Source organism: Apium graveolens, chromosome 7, assembly GCF_009905375.1.
Source record: "Apium graveolens cultivar Ventura chromosome 7, ASM990537v1, whole genome shotgun sequence".
Classification (NCBI taxonomy): Eukaryota; Viridiplantae; Streptophyta; class Magnoliopsida; order Apiales; family Apiaceae; genus Apium; species Apium graveolens.
The window spans coordinates 89,747,359-89,763,706 of record NC_133653.1 but is presented as its reverse complement, the minus strand read 5'-3'; the positions used below and the strand labels follow the sequence as shown (position 1 = coordinate 89,763,706).

General features: G+C 36.8%; 1 protein-coding gene and 1 non-coding gene across 2 annotated transcripts; one reads left to right on the top strand and one right to left on the bottom strand.

Moving 5' to 3' along the window:
• Positions 1-9,680: 9,680 nt before the first annotated feature.
• Positions 9,681-9,783, top strand: LOC141675663 (small nucleolar RNA R71). Its single transcript, XR_012556305.1, has one exon. It is a non-coding gene; the product is annotated as a small nucleolar RNA R71 (small nucleolar RNA).
• Positions 9,784-12,720: 2,937 nt separating this feature from the next.
• Positions 12,721-13,677, bottom strand: LOC141673854 (uncharacterized). The gene is made up of 3 exons (XM_074480583.1): positions 13,475-13,677; positions 13,166-13,298; positions 12,721-13,029 (listed from the first exon to the last, which is right to left on the bottom strand). Exons 1-3 carry the CDS (start codon positions 13,675-13,677, stop codon positions 12,721-12,723), a joined length of 645 nt encoding a protein of 214 aa, XP_074336684.1.
• Positions 13,678-16,348: the final 2,671 nt, after the last annotated feature.

The window sequence follows — 16,348 nt, the reverse complement described above, 5'->3', positions numbered from 1 at the left end:
CCCCTTATGTTAGGATGAAGTTGTAGAGCGCAAGATGCTCGGACCAGCAGTGGTCCAAAGGACCAAGGATATAATAGATTTAATCAGAGGACAGCTGGTAGTAGCCCAAGATGGGAACACGAAGTATGTTGATTTGACATGAAAGGACAAGGAATAGGAAGTAGGGGACCTAGTGTTGTTATAGGTATTCCCTTGGAAAGGAATGATGAGGTTCGAAAAGAAAGGGAAGCTAAGTCCATGAATTGTTGGACCCTTGGATATATTAAGACGTATTGGGAAGATAGCATATGAGCTAGCCCTACCCCCGAACATGTAGCAAGTCATAACGTGTTTCACGTATCAATATTAAGGAAGTGTAATTCGGATGCCAGATAAATAAGGGGCATATGAGCGCATAGACATGCAACCCGACGTAACCTATATAGAGCAACGAGGAAGGGTTATAGATCGAAAAGGGACAAGTGCTTAGGAGAAGGGTTGTCAAACTAGTCAGAGTTTGATGGTAGAACCACAATGTGGGAAAATTTACTCGAGAGTTAGAAAGTGCAATGTTAAGAGTGTATCCCTATTCATTTTCTATCTGATTCCGGGACGGAATCCTTTTAAGGAGGGGAGACTGTAATAACCCCAATTTTTGGAAAATTTTTGAAACCCTTATGAATAGTGTTTTTGCTGAATGAGAAAACTTTTCATGCCACACTAGGTAGGGGTTATTTTATGGATATTCTGAGATTTTATTGGCACTCTATATGACATATAAGTGTATGTAAAGATCGTTAGAATCCAATTCCGAACACTTTGATTTTTCCCGGAAATCCACTAGATACGGAAAGAATTGAGTATAAGGTAACAGGATAAAAAGGATTTAAATTAAAGGATTATAAGAGAGGATCATAAAAGGAATATAATGTATTTAGAAAGGTTAAGGAAACCCAAGTAATAAGATCCCAGGTATGATCTCTCAAACGATAAACGAAAACGAAAGTTAAGCGAACCGTATAACAGATCATCGGTCATTAGGCAAACAATTAGGAAGTTAATCAAGGAGGTTAGGGATGATGAGGTCATCCAACCAATAAGAAGAGGACAAGTAAGGGATGATGACATCATAAGCATGACATAAGGGGAAGGAGATGTGGTTGATTTAAAACCACACAAAGTCAAGGTTAGAAAGGTAATTACCCAAAAACAAAACAAAAACAACCAAGCTAGCCAAAACAAATCAAAGCAAACACAAAATTATTTCATTCCTTCAACATTGCTCTCGGCTTTTTATTCTTTTCAACGGAAGAAAAATCAAAAATCAAGTTCCAAGCATTGTTAAATCACAAGGTAATTATCTAAGGTTCCTTGTACATAGATATGGATATCCTATAAGTTTAAGCTTCTAATTCCCTCACAATCTCTTCCAATAAATCAAGGAAGAAGATGGTGAATAGTAACCTTCAAGAAATAACTTTGGTTTTCTTGATTTTTTATGAAAGTTCAAGGTAGCTTAAGCATAGATCAAGGCTTCCATGGGCATTCCAAGTATCTTTCATTGATTAAAAGCTTCAACGAAGGTATAACATCTCCAAACCCTAGCTTTATTTTGTATATTAGGATGATTTTGATAGTTATGGTAAAGAGTAGCTTGATGCTTGTTGGTTTAGAGTTTGGGTTGGAATGGTAGTGAATTGAAGGTTGAAATCTTATGGTTTGGTTAAAGGACTTAAGTATAGTTTAAATTCAAGTTTAAGAATAAGTATAAATTGTTAATGTTGAGTTGATTGGGGCTGTTATGATGTAGTGAGGATGGATTTTGGTTGTATGGATGGATTGGTATTGATTGGTGGTTGAATTGGAATGGTATAAAATTGGGAAATCGCGTAAACATAGCCGTCGTAATGTCCGATTTACTTTAGACTGCTTTTGTTCATAATATTAGGACCCGAGAACTCCCTGCTAAGTTTTGACCATTGCCATGTTTAGATAGTTCATGTTACGAGCTTCGTTTTGATATGTGGTTCGTTTGATTCCGATGTACGGTTTAGGAGAAACGGCCGTTTTAAGTAACGGCGTTTCGTGACCGAACCATTACCCCTCGCCTTACTTTGAAACCTTGGTTAAGGACCTTAAAGGACTAATTGGGGTATGAAACAATTATGTTAAGTGGATTAGGCAGTTGGTAAGGTACTCACGAAAGAATCTCCTTAAAACTCTTAATGGTTAATTTATTAAAAATGGTGGAGCCGAGAGTACTCGAGCGACTTAAGTGAATCGCTAAGCACGAAAGCGAACGTTAGGACTCTAAATGGTTAAAGTCTAGTTTCTTAAGCGACCGGGGTTTAATTCTGACTTATGTTGTTGTTCATAGGTTATCGGATCCACTCTAAGCTTAAGTCTATCCGAGAGCACTCAGGCAAGTAATCTACCCGTTATACTGTTGTTGTGATGTATATATGTATATGCATTATCTTGTGATAGATGCATGTTGGTTAATTAGCAAATTTTGCGATATATTGAAGCATGCTGATATGGTATATATATGCATGTCTGTTTCGTAATCTTGACATATATCTGTTGATTCAGTTGATAATACCTATGCTAGAGATAAGAGGTATTTGCATATACCCTTAGTATAGGGGACCCAAAGGTGAACTTTTTTCTAAAACCGGGAGTCGATGCTCCCGAGTATAATATATATATATTTATATATATATATGAATAGTTTTCAAAACTATGAATCAAATAAGGTTTATTCGATAACTTTATTTTATTAATGAATATTATTTTGAATATTCATTCGAGGACATATGACTCCACTTATTTTATTTATTGAATATTATTTTGAATATTCATTCGAGGGCTTATGACTCCGTTAATTTTATTTATGAATATTATTTTGAATATTCATTCGAGGACTTATGACTCCGATTTATTTACTAATTAATATTCTTTATTTTATTAAAGAATAATGTGTCGGTAATCAAACTTACTTTTGATTATTCAAATAAAGATATTACTTTCGTATAAGTATATCTTTGGTTATTTAATAGTCATTTCAAGTATAAGTTTTACAACATCTACTTCAATTATTTTTATAAAGATTATTCTTTATGGGAATATTATTTAAATAATAATATTCAGATATTTTCTAATATATTGGGACTGATTTACTTTATTAAATCAGCATTACTCCAAACACTCTTTAAAGTGTTTTCGAGTCTTTAAAATGATTTTTAAAAGTTATAGCGGATCCCAAAACTCATTTTTATATTTAAGATCCTCCTTTCGAAGGGGATTTAAATACTCGCCCAAAACCTGAGGGATCCGGCTCTGTGGTGTGTTTTATATTCGCAACAAGGTTGTTGTCTTGATAAAAGAATTTTGATTACTTACCCAAAACTCGGGAAGTAAAATTATTGGAACAAGTTAATCCATTAACAGGCATCGCCTGGGAAATATCGCTGAGTTTTCCTTTCCAACTAGATACGACTTCTTGGTGGAGCCGTATCAACAAGTTTCTACTTGAGGAAAGTGGGGACGAGCTTTACGTTTCAGAGTCATGGACTTCATCTGAACTAGGAGTGGCGTAAGTGGTCGAGTAGCGCCAGCCCAGCCTTATTATATTGGCCCAAATGGCCCGGAAGTTCCGCTAAGACGGTCCATTCCTTAGGAGTCCAGTGTTCGGTTGACAAGTAAATCCGACAGGTTCTCCTCTACATGTAGAAAATGGTGGGGTTGCACTACTACGATTGATCATCGTAAGTGGTCTTCCTGGCGCGGCAAACTCCCGTAATGAGTTTATCATCTAATTGGATATTTCTGCAACACTACCCAGAGCACTTCGATAGAAAGGCTACGGTTGGGCGATTGTTGAGTGTTGGCAGGGTCAAGTTTTCAAAATGATGTTTGCATCAAATGAAGTATCTCATAACTTCATTTTATTTTGATGTTATTTTAAAGATTTAATCTATTCAAATCTTTTCTTGTAGTCTCATCTATGTGATGAACTGTTGAAAGCTCATTATAACTTGAACGGTGGTAGTTCAAGCAGTATTTGGAAAAGATATAAGTATATTGGAGTATCTTGTAACTTTATCTTTTAAACTTATATCTAGTAAATGATTATCTTATGCATAACAAAGATTTTCAGAAAAACGTTGAGACAAGGTTAGATATATGAGATCACCTTGCAACAATATTTTTATATAGTTATAAACTGGAACTCTGTGTATATTATACATGTCAGAGGATTTCAAAGATTGTGAAAATTATATATATATGTATATATATACTGAATATTTTGCGACTTGGTCGCGTTAAGATATCAGCTTGGTTCATTTCTTTTGACCAAGACTTTCATGAGTACTATGAGTATGATCTTATATTGTTAAGTATTATACATATTATTTCGGTGGGCTTGTTGCTCACCCTTGCTTTTTTCTTTCATCACACAACATCAGATAGACAAGATGAACAGGACCAAGCTCCCAATTCGCAAGCGGATAGGAAACATTCCGCAGTTTCCTGTAGGCGTTGATGTCGCTGTAGCCGAGGTAGTAACTATCAATAGGCTAGGTTTTCAACTGTTGATGTACCAGACTTATGTATCTTTATCAATTATAATAATGGCAAAGAAATGTAGATTTATTCAGAAACCCTTTTAAGGTGTATTGACATATAATTGTGGAATAAAACGACTTGTGATTATTTTTGGATAATCATCTCTGAGACTATAACTTGTGGTGTGTGTGTTTATTGTGGGGTCACAGTACAGAGTAGTTGATTATTTATTAAGATTGGGTGTTATTAAGGGAAATGGAACTCGTGACAACCCGGATCCCCGACCCCGGATTTGGGGGTGTTACATTGAAGCTGCAAGGACAATACTTGAAGAATCAAAATTACCAACATATTTCTGGGCTGAAGCTGTAAACACTGCATGCTACACTCAGAACATCTCTCTGATTAATTAAGCAAGACGCATGACTCCTTATCAATTGTTCAAGAACAAGAAGCCAACTTTAAACTTTCTTCATGTCTTTGGCTGTAAATGCTATATTCTGAGAAATCAAACTGATCAAAATAGGAAGTTTGATGTTAAAGCAGATGAAGGAATTTTTGTTGGATATGCTGTTAGTAAAGCATATAGAGTCTACAATCTAAGAACCAACATTGTTGTGGAATCTATACATGTTGTGTTTGATGAAAAAAAGATTGAAGGACTGAAAGATGGAGATTACCATGAGAGCCTCAAATTCGACAATGTTGAGATGGTCAGTGATAAAAGTGATGATGAGAGTGATCAAGAAACAGTGTCTAAGGATAATGCAGACAAATCTACCACCAATGAAGCACAAAACTCAACATCCGCCGAGTTGCATAATGCTTCATCCGTCGGAAGGCAATCTGTGTTATCCGTCGGTAGACAACCTGCCTCATCCGTCGGTACTCAAAATTCACCATCCGTCGGGTTATCAAAAGGAGCAGGAAGTCAAGGAAGATCACCCATAGAAAGTACCCCTTTCTCAAATCAAAGATCCACTAACTCAGGGGGAGTTTCTAGCAATCAAAGCTCAATCACACATCAAGACAACGTTGAGGTCTCTTCATCTAGATCTAATCTACCTCAACCAAGGAAATGGACAAAAGATCACCCCTTTGAACTGATTATTGGTGATGTTTCTTCTAGAGTTCAAAAAAGGAGAGCAACTCAGGAAGAATGTCTATACAACAGCTTTATGTCAAAGGAAGAACCAAAGAAGGTAGAAGAAGCCTTGTTCTTCTTACAGGCCTTGAACTTTGGTGATTTGAGCATGAACATCTCTAGATGTTTTCCATGCCTTAATCACCTTCTGTTCTCGTTCAAGCTGCTTCTTCAAGATCTCTTCTTCCTTCAAGGACTCAGTTAATTCATCATTAGCAATTTTATACTCAATTCTTAATTTTTCAAATTCAATGAACTGAGACTCTAGCACATTATTCCTCTCACTTAAAAACAAATTGTTTTCTTTGATTTTAGCATTTTTCTTAGTAAGAGACTTAAGTGTAACACACAAATGATATAGTTCTATTGACATGTCATTTATGGAATCATTACACTCAGCTTTAGATAAATGTGCAAGGTTAGTGGTGATTACCTGATTACTTGAAGAACTTGTCTTTGTTTCATCAGACTTGGCCATTAGGGCTAGATTGACATAGCTGATATCTTTATCCTCATCCAGACCATCTGCTGCCCAGTCATTTTCTTGTGTAATAAAAGCCCTTTCCTTTTGTTTGAGCAACTCAAAGTATTTCTGTTTATAATCCACAGGCTCAAACTTCTTTTTGCTGGAATCTGACTTTCTACACTCACTGGCAAAGTGCCCTGCCAAGCCACATTTGAAACACTTGAATTTTGATTTATCCACCATGTTTCTATTTGGCTTAGCTGCTCCAAAGTTCTTCTTGAACTTGAGCTTGGCAAATCTTCTGGAAATTAATGCTAGATGTTCATCAATATCTTCCATGTCATTTTGGCTCAAAGAATCTTCATTTTCTGCTATCAGCCCCTTGCCCTTATTTTCACAGACCTTTGAAGTTGATTCAACAGCTTCCATCTTCATCTCCTTCTCTAACTCAGCAACTAGTGCAATGGACCCTCCTTTCTTCTTTCCTCTCTCCATCCTCTCATCTTGCTCTATTTCAAGCTCATAAGTCTTCAGGATGCTATACAATCTCTCCAAAGTAAACTCTTTATAATCTTGAGAGTTTCTCAATAAGACTGTCATTGGTTTCCATTCCTTTGGAAGAGATCTAAGGAACTTCAGATTGAAGTCTTTTGTCTGATAGACCCTTCCATGCAACTTCAGAGCATTTAATAGTTTTTGAAACCTACTAAAAATGTCTGTGAGAGACTCACTTTCTTCACTGTAAAAATGCTCATATTGCTGAATCAGTAGCTGCATCTTGTTTTCTCTAACTTGCTCAGTGCCATCACATATAATTTATATGGTATCCCAAACATCCTTGGCAGTTTTGCAATTGATGATGTTGTCAAACATGTCACCATCAACTCCATTGAACAGGATATTCATGGCCTTCTTATCTTTCCTGACTTGTTCAATATCAGGATCAGACCATTCATGCCTTGGCTTGGGGACAGATGGCTCATTTCCAGTTGTAGCTCTCATTGGAACATGAGGGCCTCTTTCTATGCAATCTACATAGGCCTCATCTTGAGAAAGTAAATGAAGATGCATCTTTACCTTCCAATGATGGTAATTATCTTTATCCAGAAAAGGAATCTTGACTCCAACATCCTTCTTGTTCATCTTGCTGTTTTGTTGTGATCTTTAAACTCTCTGTTTGTTAAGAGCTTGCTCTGATACCAATTATTAGTCCCTAAAAATGCAACAAGAATTACAGAATGGGGGTTGAATGGAATTCTTGAAACTTTTTCATAAAGATATAAAATATTCTATCTTAATAATATATAACTGTGTGAATTGGTTTGCAAACTGCGGAATAATAACTTGGAATGAATCAGTACACAAGTAATTAAAAATACAAGTCTTTAAAAACTTTCTGGTGGATTTGAAAGTATCCACCAGAGATATATATATATATCAAGAGAACTCTGTGTAGCAATTAGCTCACAGTTGCTTACAAATTCGAACAACTAAAATTGCAGAGAAATGCTAAGAATACAGCTTACAAATGTTTCTCTCTAGGTTGCTTCGTTAGTTGTTCTATTTGCTACTTCTTGGTTTATATAACACCAAGATTACAAAGTAATAAGATAGGATAATAAAACAAAAACTATCAAGTCTAATACTATGCTACTTCACTACTCTTTTCCAGCATCTTTGAATATCTTCATAATAGCATGGAAATGGAAATGCTTCTTTGTTCTCTAAAACCCAGTTGAATAGGCTTCCACATTCCATTTGCATACACTCGACGTATGTGACTGTGTTGTCACTATCAACAGGTGTTTGAATTCTTTATCCGTCGGGTTCATGATCATCCTTCGGGTTCATGATAATCCGTCGGGTTGCCTAGTTGATCATCTGTCGAGTGGCATTGATGTTTATCCGTCGGGTAGCAATTTGTCACGTGACTTCATTTCATTTACACAGAATTATAAGACATCATCTATGTACAATTAATCAAACTATTCTGCATATCTAATTAAAGTCAACATGACTTGATTACTACTACAAAATCTAAATAATGTGTATGCAGAAATGTGCTACAGACTTATTGTTACACAAGCTACTCACCTGATGGATAATAAATCATCATCCGTCGGGACTATATTGAGTCATCCGTCGGGACTATAATCCTTATCCGTCGAGTGCTACATTTTTCACTAAGTAAAATCTACCAAGGTATTTTGTTAATGAAATCATCAAGTTCACAACATATCCACAACAGGATCAGGTAAGTCCAATTGCTTGAAGATTGATAAAGGCATCAAAAAGATGCTAGCTCCCAAGTCACATAAGCATCTGTCAAAAAACATTTTACCAATAGTACATGGAATAGTAAAGCTTCTTGGATCTTTAAGCTTCGGTGGCAACTTCTGCTGCAGCACAACACTGCATTCCTCCGTTAGAGCGACAGTCTCTAAGTCATCAAGCTTCACCTTCCGAGAGAGAATACCTTTCACAAACTTTGCATAACTAGGCATCTGCTCGAGAGCCTCAGCGAAAGATATGTTGATATGAAGTTTCTTGAACTCCTCCAGAAACTTCTCGAATTGCTTGTCCAACTTTTTCTTCTGCAGCCTCTTAGGAAAAGGCGGTGGAGGATAGATCTTTTTCTCCCCTGTATTACCCTCAGGCAGAGTGTGCTCAACAGTAGTCTTTTTTGGTTCCACTTCTTCATCCTGCTGCTTTGCTTCTTCCTCAACCTCAGCTTCTTCAGTCAACTCTTGAGTTTGATCGGGATTTGCAACCTTCCCAGACCTATTTACCTGCTCCTTAGCTTCCTTCTTTCCTGGAACTTCAGTGTCACTAGGCAATGTACCAGGATGACGATTTAGCAAGGCATTGGCAATTTGCCCAATTTGATTTTCCAAGGTCTTGATAGAAACAGCTTGACTCTTGCACATGAGCTTCAACTCCTCTAATTCAGATTTTTCATTAGCTTATAGCAGCTGGAGTTGTTGTTTTGGTGCATACGGCGGTTGCTGAAAACCAGGGGGGTTGTACTGCTTAGCTAGATACTGCTGATAAGGCTGTTGAACCGCATTCTGAGCATTGTTCCAACTGAAATTAGGATGATTGCGGTTGTTTGGATGATAGGTGACTATCACAGATTGCTGCGACCGCTGGAAGTTGCTCACGAACTGAGCTGATTCATTAGAAATTACGCACTGATTCATCTCAAGGGCACCAGCACAAAGCTCACAGACACTGGTGATTTGATTAACTCTATAATTAGCCAAAGTGTCCACCTTCATTGTCAAAGCCTTAAGTTGGGCAGCTATAGCAGTTGCTGCATCCAACTCCAGAATTCCTGCTACTTTTCCCTGAGTCAGTCTCTGGGAAGGATTCTGGTACTTATTAGCAGCCATCAGTTCAGTAAGTTCATAAACTTCATCGTAGCTCTTAGCCCACAAGGCTCCTCCTGATGCTGCACCAAGCATGGGCCTAGAAGTAGGACCCAATCCATTGTAGAAACAGTTGAGAATCATCCAATCAGGCATGCCATGGTGTGGGCACTTCCTTAGCATCTCCTTATATCAATCCCAAGCCTCACACAAAGATTCTCTAGTTTGCTGCACTGGGTAAGAGCATTCCTGATTACTGCAGTCTTCACCATGGGAAAAAATTTAGTGAGAAACTTTTGAGCAAGATCTTCCCAAGTTGTGATAGACCCTGCCGGTAGAGAGTGTAACCATCACTTAGCCTTGTCCCTCAAAAAGAATGGGAAGAGTCGCAGCTTGATAGCATCTTCAGTCACACCATTGAACTTGAAAGTGTCGCATATCTCGATGAAATCCCTGATGTGCATGGTGGGGTCTTCAGTAGGAGAACCCCCAAAATGAACTGAGTTCTGTATTATTTGGATCGTGCTTGACTTGATCTCAAAAGTGTTAGCCGTGATGGCTGATCTAATGATGCTAGACTGAATGTCATTAATCTTAGGCTTAGAATAGTCCATCAAAGCCTTCGGATTTTCTGCTTGATCACCTATAGCTACTATAATTGGCTCTTCAACTTTCTCTTCTTCTTCTACCTTCTTTTCTTCCTCAAAAACTTCCCTATAAATTACCACAAGTTCTTCCTCGGCTTTATCCAGTGTTCTCTTACGAGTACGCGAACGCGTATGCATACACCCTCGCTAGATCACCTGAAATAAAATAAGGAAACAAATAAGTAACAATGTCCAAGTCAATGAACTTTAACGACCACTAATGGAAAGCACATAAACTAGTAATTAACACTGCAGTCCCCGGCAGCGACACCAAAAACTTGTTAGTCGCTAAACACGCGCTAATATTACACGCAAGTATACGAGTTCGCAAGTAGTATAAGATATAAATCAGATTCGATCCCACAGAGACTGTATTGGTTAACTATCTAAATTATGCACCTAAGCAATAATGTATAGTTATTATTCAATATTAAGATGATAACAAATTGAGAGTGTTTATAACTAAGAATTACGCTAACTATTATAACTACGAGGATAAGCTTGACTGAGTTAATATATATGACAGACATGAGATTCTAACTTCATTAAATACTTCATTCAATAGCCTTATTATTCTCAACCGTAGCATGCAATGGTGATGACACTAATCAGACAACACAAAACTGATAAACGCCAACATTCGTTGCACGAGTACCATTCTACCAGACATCCACAAAAGAGATAGAAGATGAATAGACACCAATTATATTGAGACCCTATATGTTTATAGAATTTGACAACATAACGGTTTAAGCACAAGTTATCTATCTTGATTACATAGGACAAGTAAGATGGTTAAAATTACCTACGAATCATGCATAACAATACATGAACCTATGCTAGCATGGAAAGTTCTAAATCCTTAAATTCACTTTCGCTTCATTAAGAATTAACACGCTATCTTATAAGTTCGCGACGCTCACAAGACGAATACGCACAACCAATACTAGGATATCATACAATCACCACATACTAAAGCATCAAACAATTCAACTAAAGAAATCCATAAGTAAATCCGCTAGACCTATTTATCAGCAGTGGGGAGTCTTATGTATGCATTGGTTTGTACAAGGCCAGATATTGCTCATGTTGTTGGAGTTGTGAGTAGATATTTGTCAAATCCTGGAAGAAAGCACTGGGAAGTAGTGAAGTGGATTCTCAGATATCTTAAGGGCCCTTCCGGGTTATGCTTGAAGTACGAAGACGGTGAACCGGTCTTGGAAGGATTTACAGACACTGACATGGAAGGACATCCAGATGAGATGAAGTCCACGTCAGGGATGATTTTCACTTTTGCAGGGGGGAGGGGGTTGTAGCATGGCAGTCCAAGTTGCAAAAGTGTGTTGCGTTGTCAACAACCGAGTCAGGGTATATTGCTGCTTGTGAAGCAGGCAAGGAGGTGGTTTGGTTAAAGCGGTTTCACCGAGAACTGGGTCTGAAACAGGATAACTTTGAGTTATACTGTGACTGTTAGAGTGCTATTAACTTGAGCAAGAATGCTACTTGTCATCGTCGTACTAAGCATATTAATGTACGTTACCATTGGTTGTGGGAACAGGTCGAAGATGGGGTGATCCAGATAGAGAAGATACACACAGATAAGAATCCGTCGGATATGATGACCAAGGTGGTTTCGCGAGAAAAGTTAGAGCTATGCAAACGGGGCACAGACATGGAATGCAAGTGAAGCGTTGTGACTTCGAAAAGGGGGAAGATTGTTAGTTGTGGGTCCCCCCCCACACAAAACTTTCCAAACACACCACTTCATTTATCCTACTTTCCTCCCACCTTCCTCTTATTTATCTACCCCTACTTTACCACTTAATTACCAGAGCATGCCATTGGCTCTTCCTATAAATACCCTAATCCCCCCACTTCACAAAATGCACCTTACTCTCTTCTCTCCCTCACTTCTTAAGTGTATAGCTGCTAGATAGTCCGTCTAGTAGGAAACTTACCTTGCGGTAGTTTCAGGCAGGTCAGAATAGGGGGCCCTCGTGCTTCTCTTTTCTTTCATTTCGGGTGAGTTAGTGTGAGTATTGGTCGGGATGTAGCCTCTCGGGTCTATAGCGGTTAGATTTCGTCCAAGTGTTGCAGCTGCAACAAGGGAAGTTCTCCAGGTTATCCAGTCCAGTACCGAAGGGACTGTTCTGTCCAGGTTATTCGGTCCAGTACCGAAGGAATAGGGAATCTTTGTATTACTATTCGGTTGTACCTCAAATGTTACTTCGTAAACTTGAGAAAGAATATTGTAACCATTATTATCATTATAGTGGAAACATTTGGAATTGGTCCCGTGATTTTTACCTCTTTATCCTAAAGGGGGTTTTCCACGTATAAATCTTGGTGTTCATCTGTCTTGATTATTATTGATCTGTTCATATTATTATCTGTGATAATTCTCAAGTTCTATTTACGTAAAGACGGGAAGCGGGAATTCCTAACACCATTTCCCATTGCAATTTCTTCAGGACCATTGTAGGCATGAACTTCAGAAAAACTATTGGCATTTGAAGTAATATGGTGTGATGCTCCGGAATCGACAATTCATGGTGCCGCTGGTTGTTCAATGCGACTTGCAAAATGTGCCTTAGCCACCATGTGGTTATGTAATTGCGACCGACATACTTTAGCTATATGACCTGGTTTGTCACACAATTGACACCGAGGACGATTATCAACCTTGTTAGAAGGTGGGGCTTGTGACCGCCAATTACTGTTCAAATGACGAGTTTGATTGTTACACCATGGACCGCTTTGGTAGTTTGATTGTTGATAACGCCTCTGATTTGACGTGAAGTTCCCGGGATAGCTAGTGCGTTGTGTCACAGCAGCAGTGATAGAAGTGAAAAATTTCTGTGAGTCTGTATGCTTAATAGTGAGTTCTTCATCAAGAAGCAAATTGGATAATTCTTCCCACGGAATTAGTGACTCCCTGGCTCGTATAGCAGATGCTATAGTTTTATAATCAGTTCCTTAAGCCACTTAATACCTTAACTACCAACTCCGCGTTTGAAAGAGGAGAACCGGCTATAGTCAACACATCAGCTATTGTGCGAATTTCTCGAAAATAATCAGATGCTGTCTTGGTGTCTTTCGCTAAACGACCGAGGTGATCGCGAAGGCTGAAAATTCGTGTTTGAGATTTATTAGCATATGCAGTATGCAAGGAATTCCATGCTACACGAGAGGAAACTGCAGCGGCAACCAGAGAAGCGAGTGTAGGTTCAACTGAAGCCAGTAGGGCTGTTTGAATAAGCTTATCTTGCCTGAGCCATAAGTGATAAGCAGGGTTGGAGACCTCTTTGTCGTTTTCTTTTGTGTGGGTTGGTGGTGGCGGCGAAGAGCCATCAAGATAGCCAAGCAGAACAATTCAAATTGAGCCTTCCATGTTGTGAAATTCATACTTCCAGAAAGTTTAATGGGCAATTGAGCAGCAGGATTAAATTGGATCAAAGAACTTGTGGATGTGACTGTAGCGTTTGGAATGCTTGATTCGGCCATTGTTTGAACGTGTAAAGTGTTTGGAAATAGTCGTAAGGAATTGTCTGGTTGATTTATAACTGGCAGATGTACTTTTATTGGTTCGTTAGAACACAAATGGCTCTATACCATAATAAGGTTTAAGGAAGAAATACAAAATGATCGAACTTTCTTCTATTATCATCAGCATTGTTACATGGTTTATATACTGATACAACTTATGAATTGCCTCCTAACTAATCGTAAAGATAACTGAAAAGTTTGACATTTATCCTAACTAACTACAAGAGGATATATACATCGTACAAGAAGATGAGTTTGTTAAGAGTTCATTCAGGAAGATGTATTTATCTTTATCTTATTAGGCATCAGACCAGTAATGGTACATGTGAAGAAGCTGAATGGATTATAGCAATAGATTATAGCAGGGTTTAAAATGAAACAGGACACAAGATAAAATCCATCTGGTTTATCGCCGAAGAGTATCGTTTGTACAAGAAATCTAGCTAGGCGGTAATGAAAGCAACTCATAGTCAGCTGGAACCTGAGCTTTGCAAGGTAATAGTCCATGACAATACGGTGCAGAAGCTCAGGCATAAGCAGGTCTGAGTATCGTACTGCCACTAAAACGAGTACATGCAAACAGCTTGTCCTGAATCCTGTACTTTTCAGCATAAGATGTAATCTACAGATTTCAGTGCAGAGAATGTTCAACCTCAACCATCAATTAAATACATATATCTATGTTCGGTAATGTTGTGTTTTAGAGTAGAGAAATTAGTGAGGTGTCATATTTGTGCTGATTATTTCCTATTCCAAAAAGGATTAAATATCAAGTAGGTCAGTTACTGTCCAAATATAACAAGTGAGTCACTAATTATAAAACTGAGTCAAATAAGTCACTCATTTGAAAATTTGTATAAAAAATATCACTCTTTAAAAGTAATATATATTGAGTTTCACACATTTTTTATGAATGATATTATATCCAAATAAAAGATTCTGAATTCTAGTATTTTAGATAATATTTTTAAATTTTTAAAAATTTATCTACTATTTATTTTTATTTGAATCACATAAAACAATCAAAAAATTAAAAATAAATAGTTGATAAAATTTTAAAAATCTAACAGTATTATCTAAAATAGTAGAACTTGGAACCTTTCATTTGGATTTAATATTATTCATAAAAAATATGTGAAACTCAATATATAATATTTTTAAAAATTTCGACTAATGACAGAGTGATATTTTTTATACAAATTTTTAAATGAGTGACTCATCTGAGTCAGTTTTGTAATCAGTGACTCACTTGATACATTTGGACGCATTAAGTGACTTACTTGATGTTTAACCCATTCCAAAAAGCGTTTGAAAAATTTAAATCAAACCCCCAAGTGATGAATGAAATGCTACCCTTAAGGGTCGTTCGGTTCATAAGTCGGCATGAATTTGGAATCAGGAATCGGGTTAGGCTGATACGGGGATGAGGAATGATTTCTTATATTGTGTGTTTGCTGGAATGAATCTGTTTTATTTCAAATATAATCAACATTTCAATTTTTATTCTAATATTATGTGCAAGTATACATTGTACATTGAAATTAATTTTCTTACATAATTTACAAATAAAAATTTACTAAAAAATTATATGATTAGTAAAATATAATTTAACCAATTAAATAATAATTCAATATTTTTTAATAAATTAAATCTTACATATTGGCATTAGATAAATATTATTTAATAATTTAATTTAAAATTAAATAATATATCAAATTTAAAATATCTTTACATAAATTGTATTTAATCGTAGAAATTAAAATAAATAATAATAGTAAATCTAATATCTCATACTACTTCTCCATACCAACATCTCCCCTAAGGTATCAAATCTGATTCCAAATGGGTTTTAGGTATGGGTTTCAGCGAATACAAATTATGAACCAAACTTTAGAATGAACAAAACCCATACGAGTTTAGAATGAACAAAACCCATACCTGATATCCAAATTTTCTGAACCAAACGAGATTGCAATAATCAGGAATCCATCTCATACTTGCATACACTCCTTAATCAAATTGGTAGCAGAGATAAATAATTTTTGCAGCCTTGATAAACAAATAATTTGTAATTAGCCATTGACAAGAAACCACAGCACCTTGGAGCTTGGAGCACAGATGCAACAACTAAGTATTATCTATTACCAACATCCAGTAATAAGCTTTCATAATTGCAGAACATATGGTCTCCTTTACAATACTATCATATCTGTAATATAGAAGTTTTCTTGCAACTATAGTGCAAAAAAACTATGAACTTATTTGTTCTTGTTAAAACATGCAAAATTCCTCTGTAAAAGTCAGCAGTATGTTTTATGCACTGCGATGCATACTTTATCTGTTCCATCAGATGTTCGGAGGGAACATCAAGCATCCACAAAAGCATTATTTCTATCCTGGAAGTTCTTTAATGGAAAGAAGATGCAATAACATCTTTTCCCGTACATAGAATGCAGGCCGACTACAAGAAATCCATCACGGAATTTAAACAGCACCAGACACATTTCATTTCTTTACTCATTCCATAATCTTAAGGATTTCATACTGACCAAGATTTTAGTTTGCCTAATAGCATATCCAGATAAAAAATATAGTAAAATTATACTTATCAATGCTACCATTTCCATTC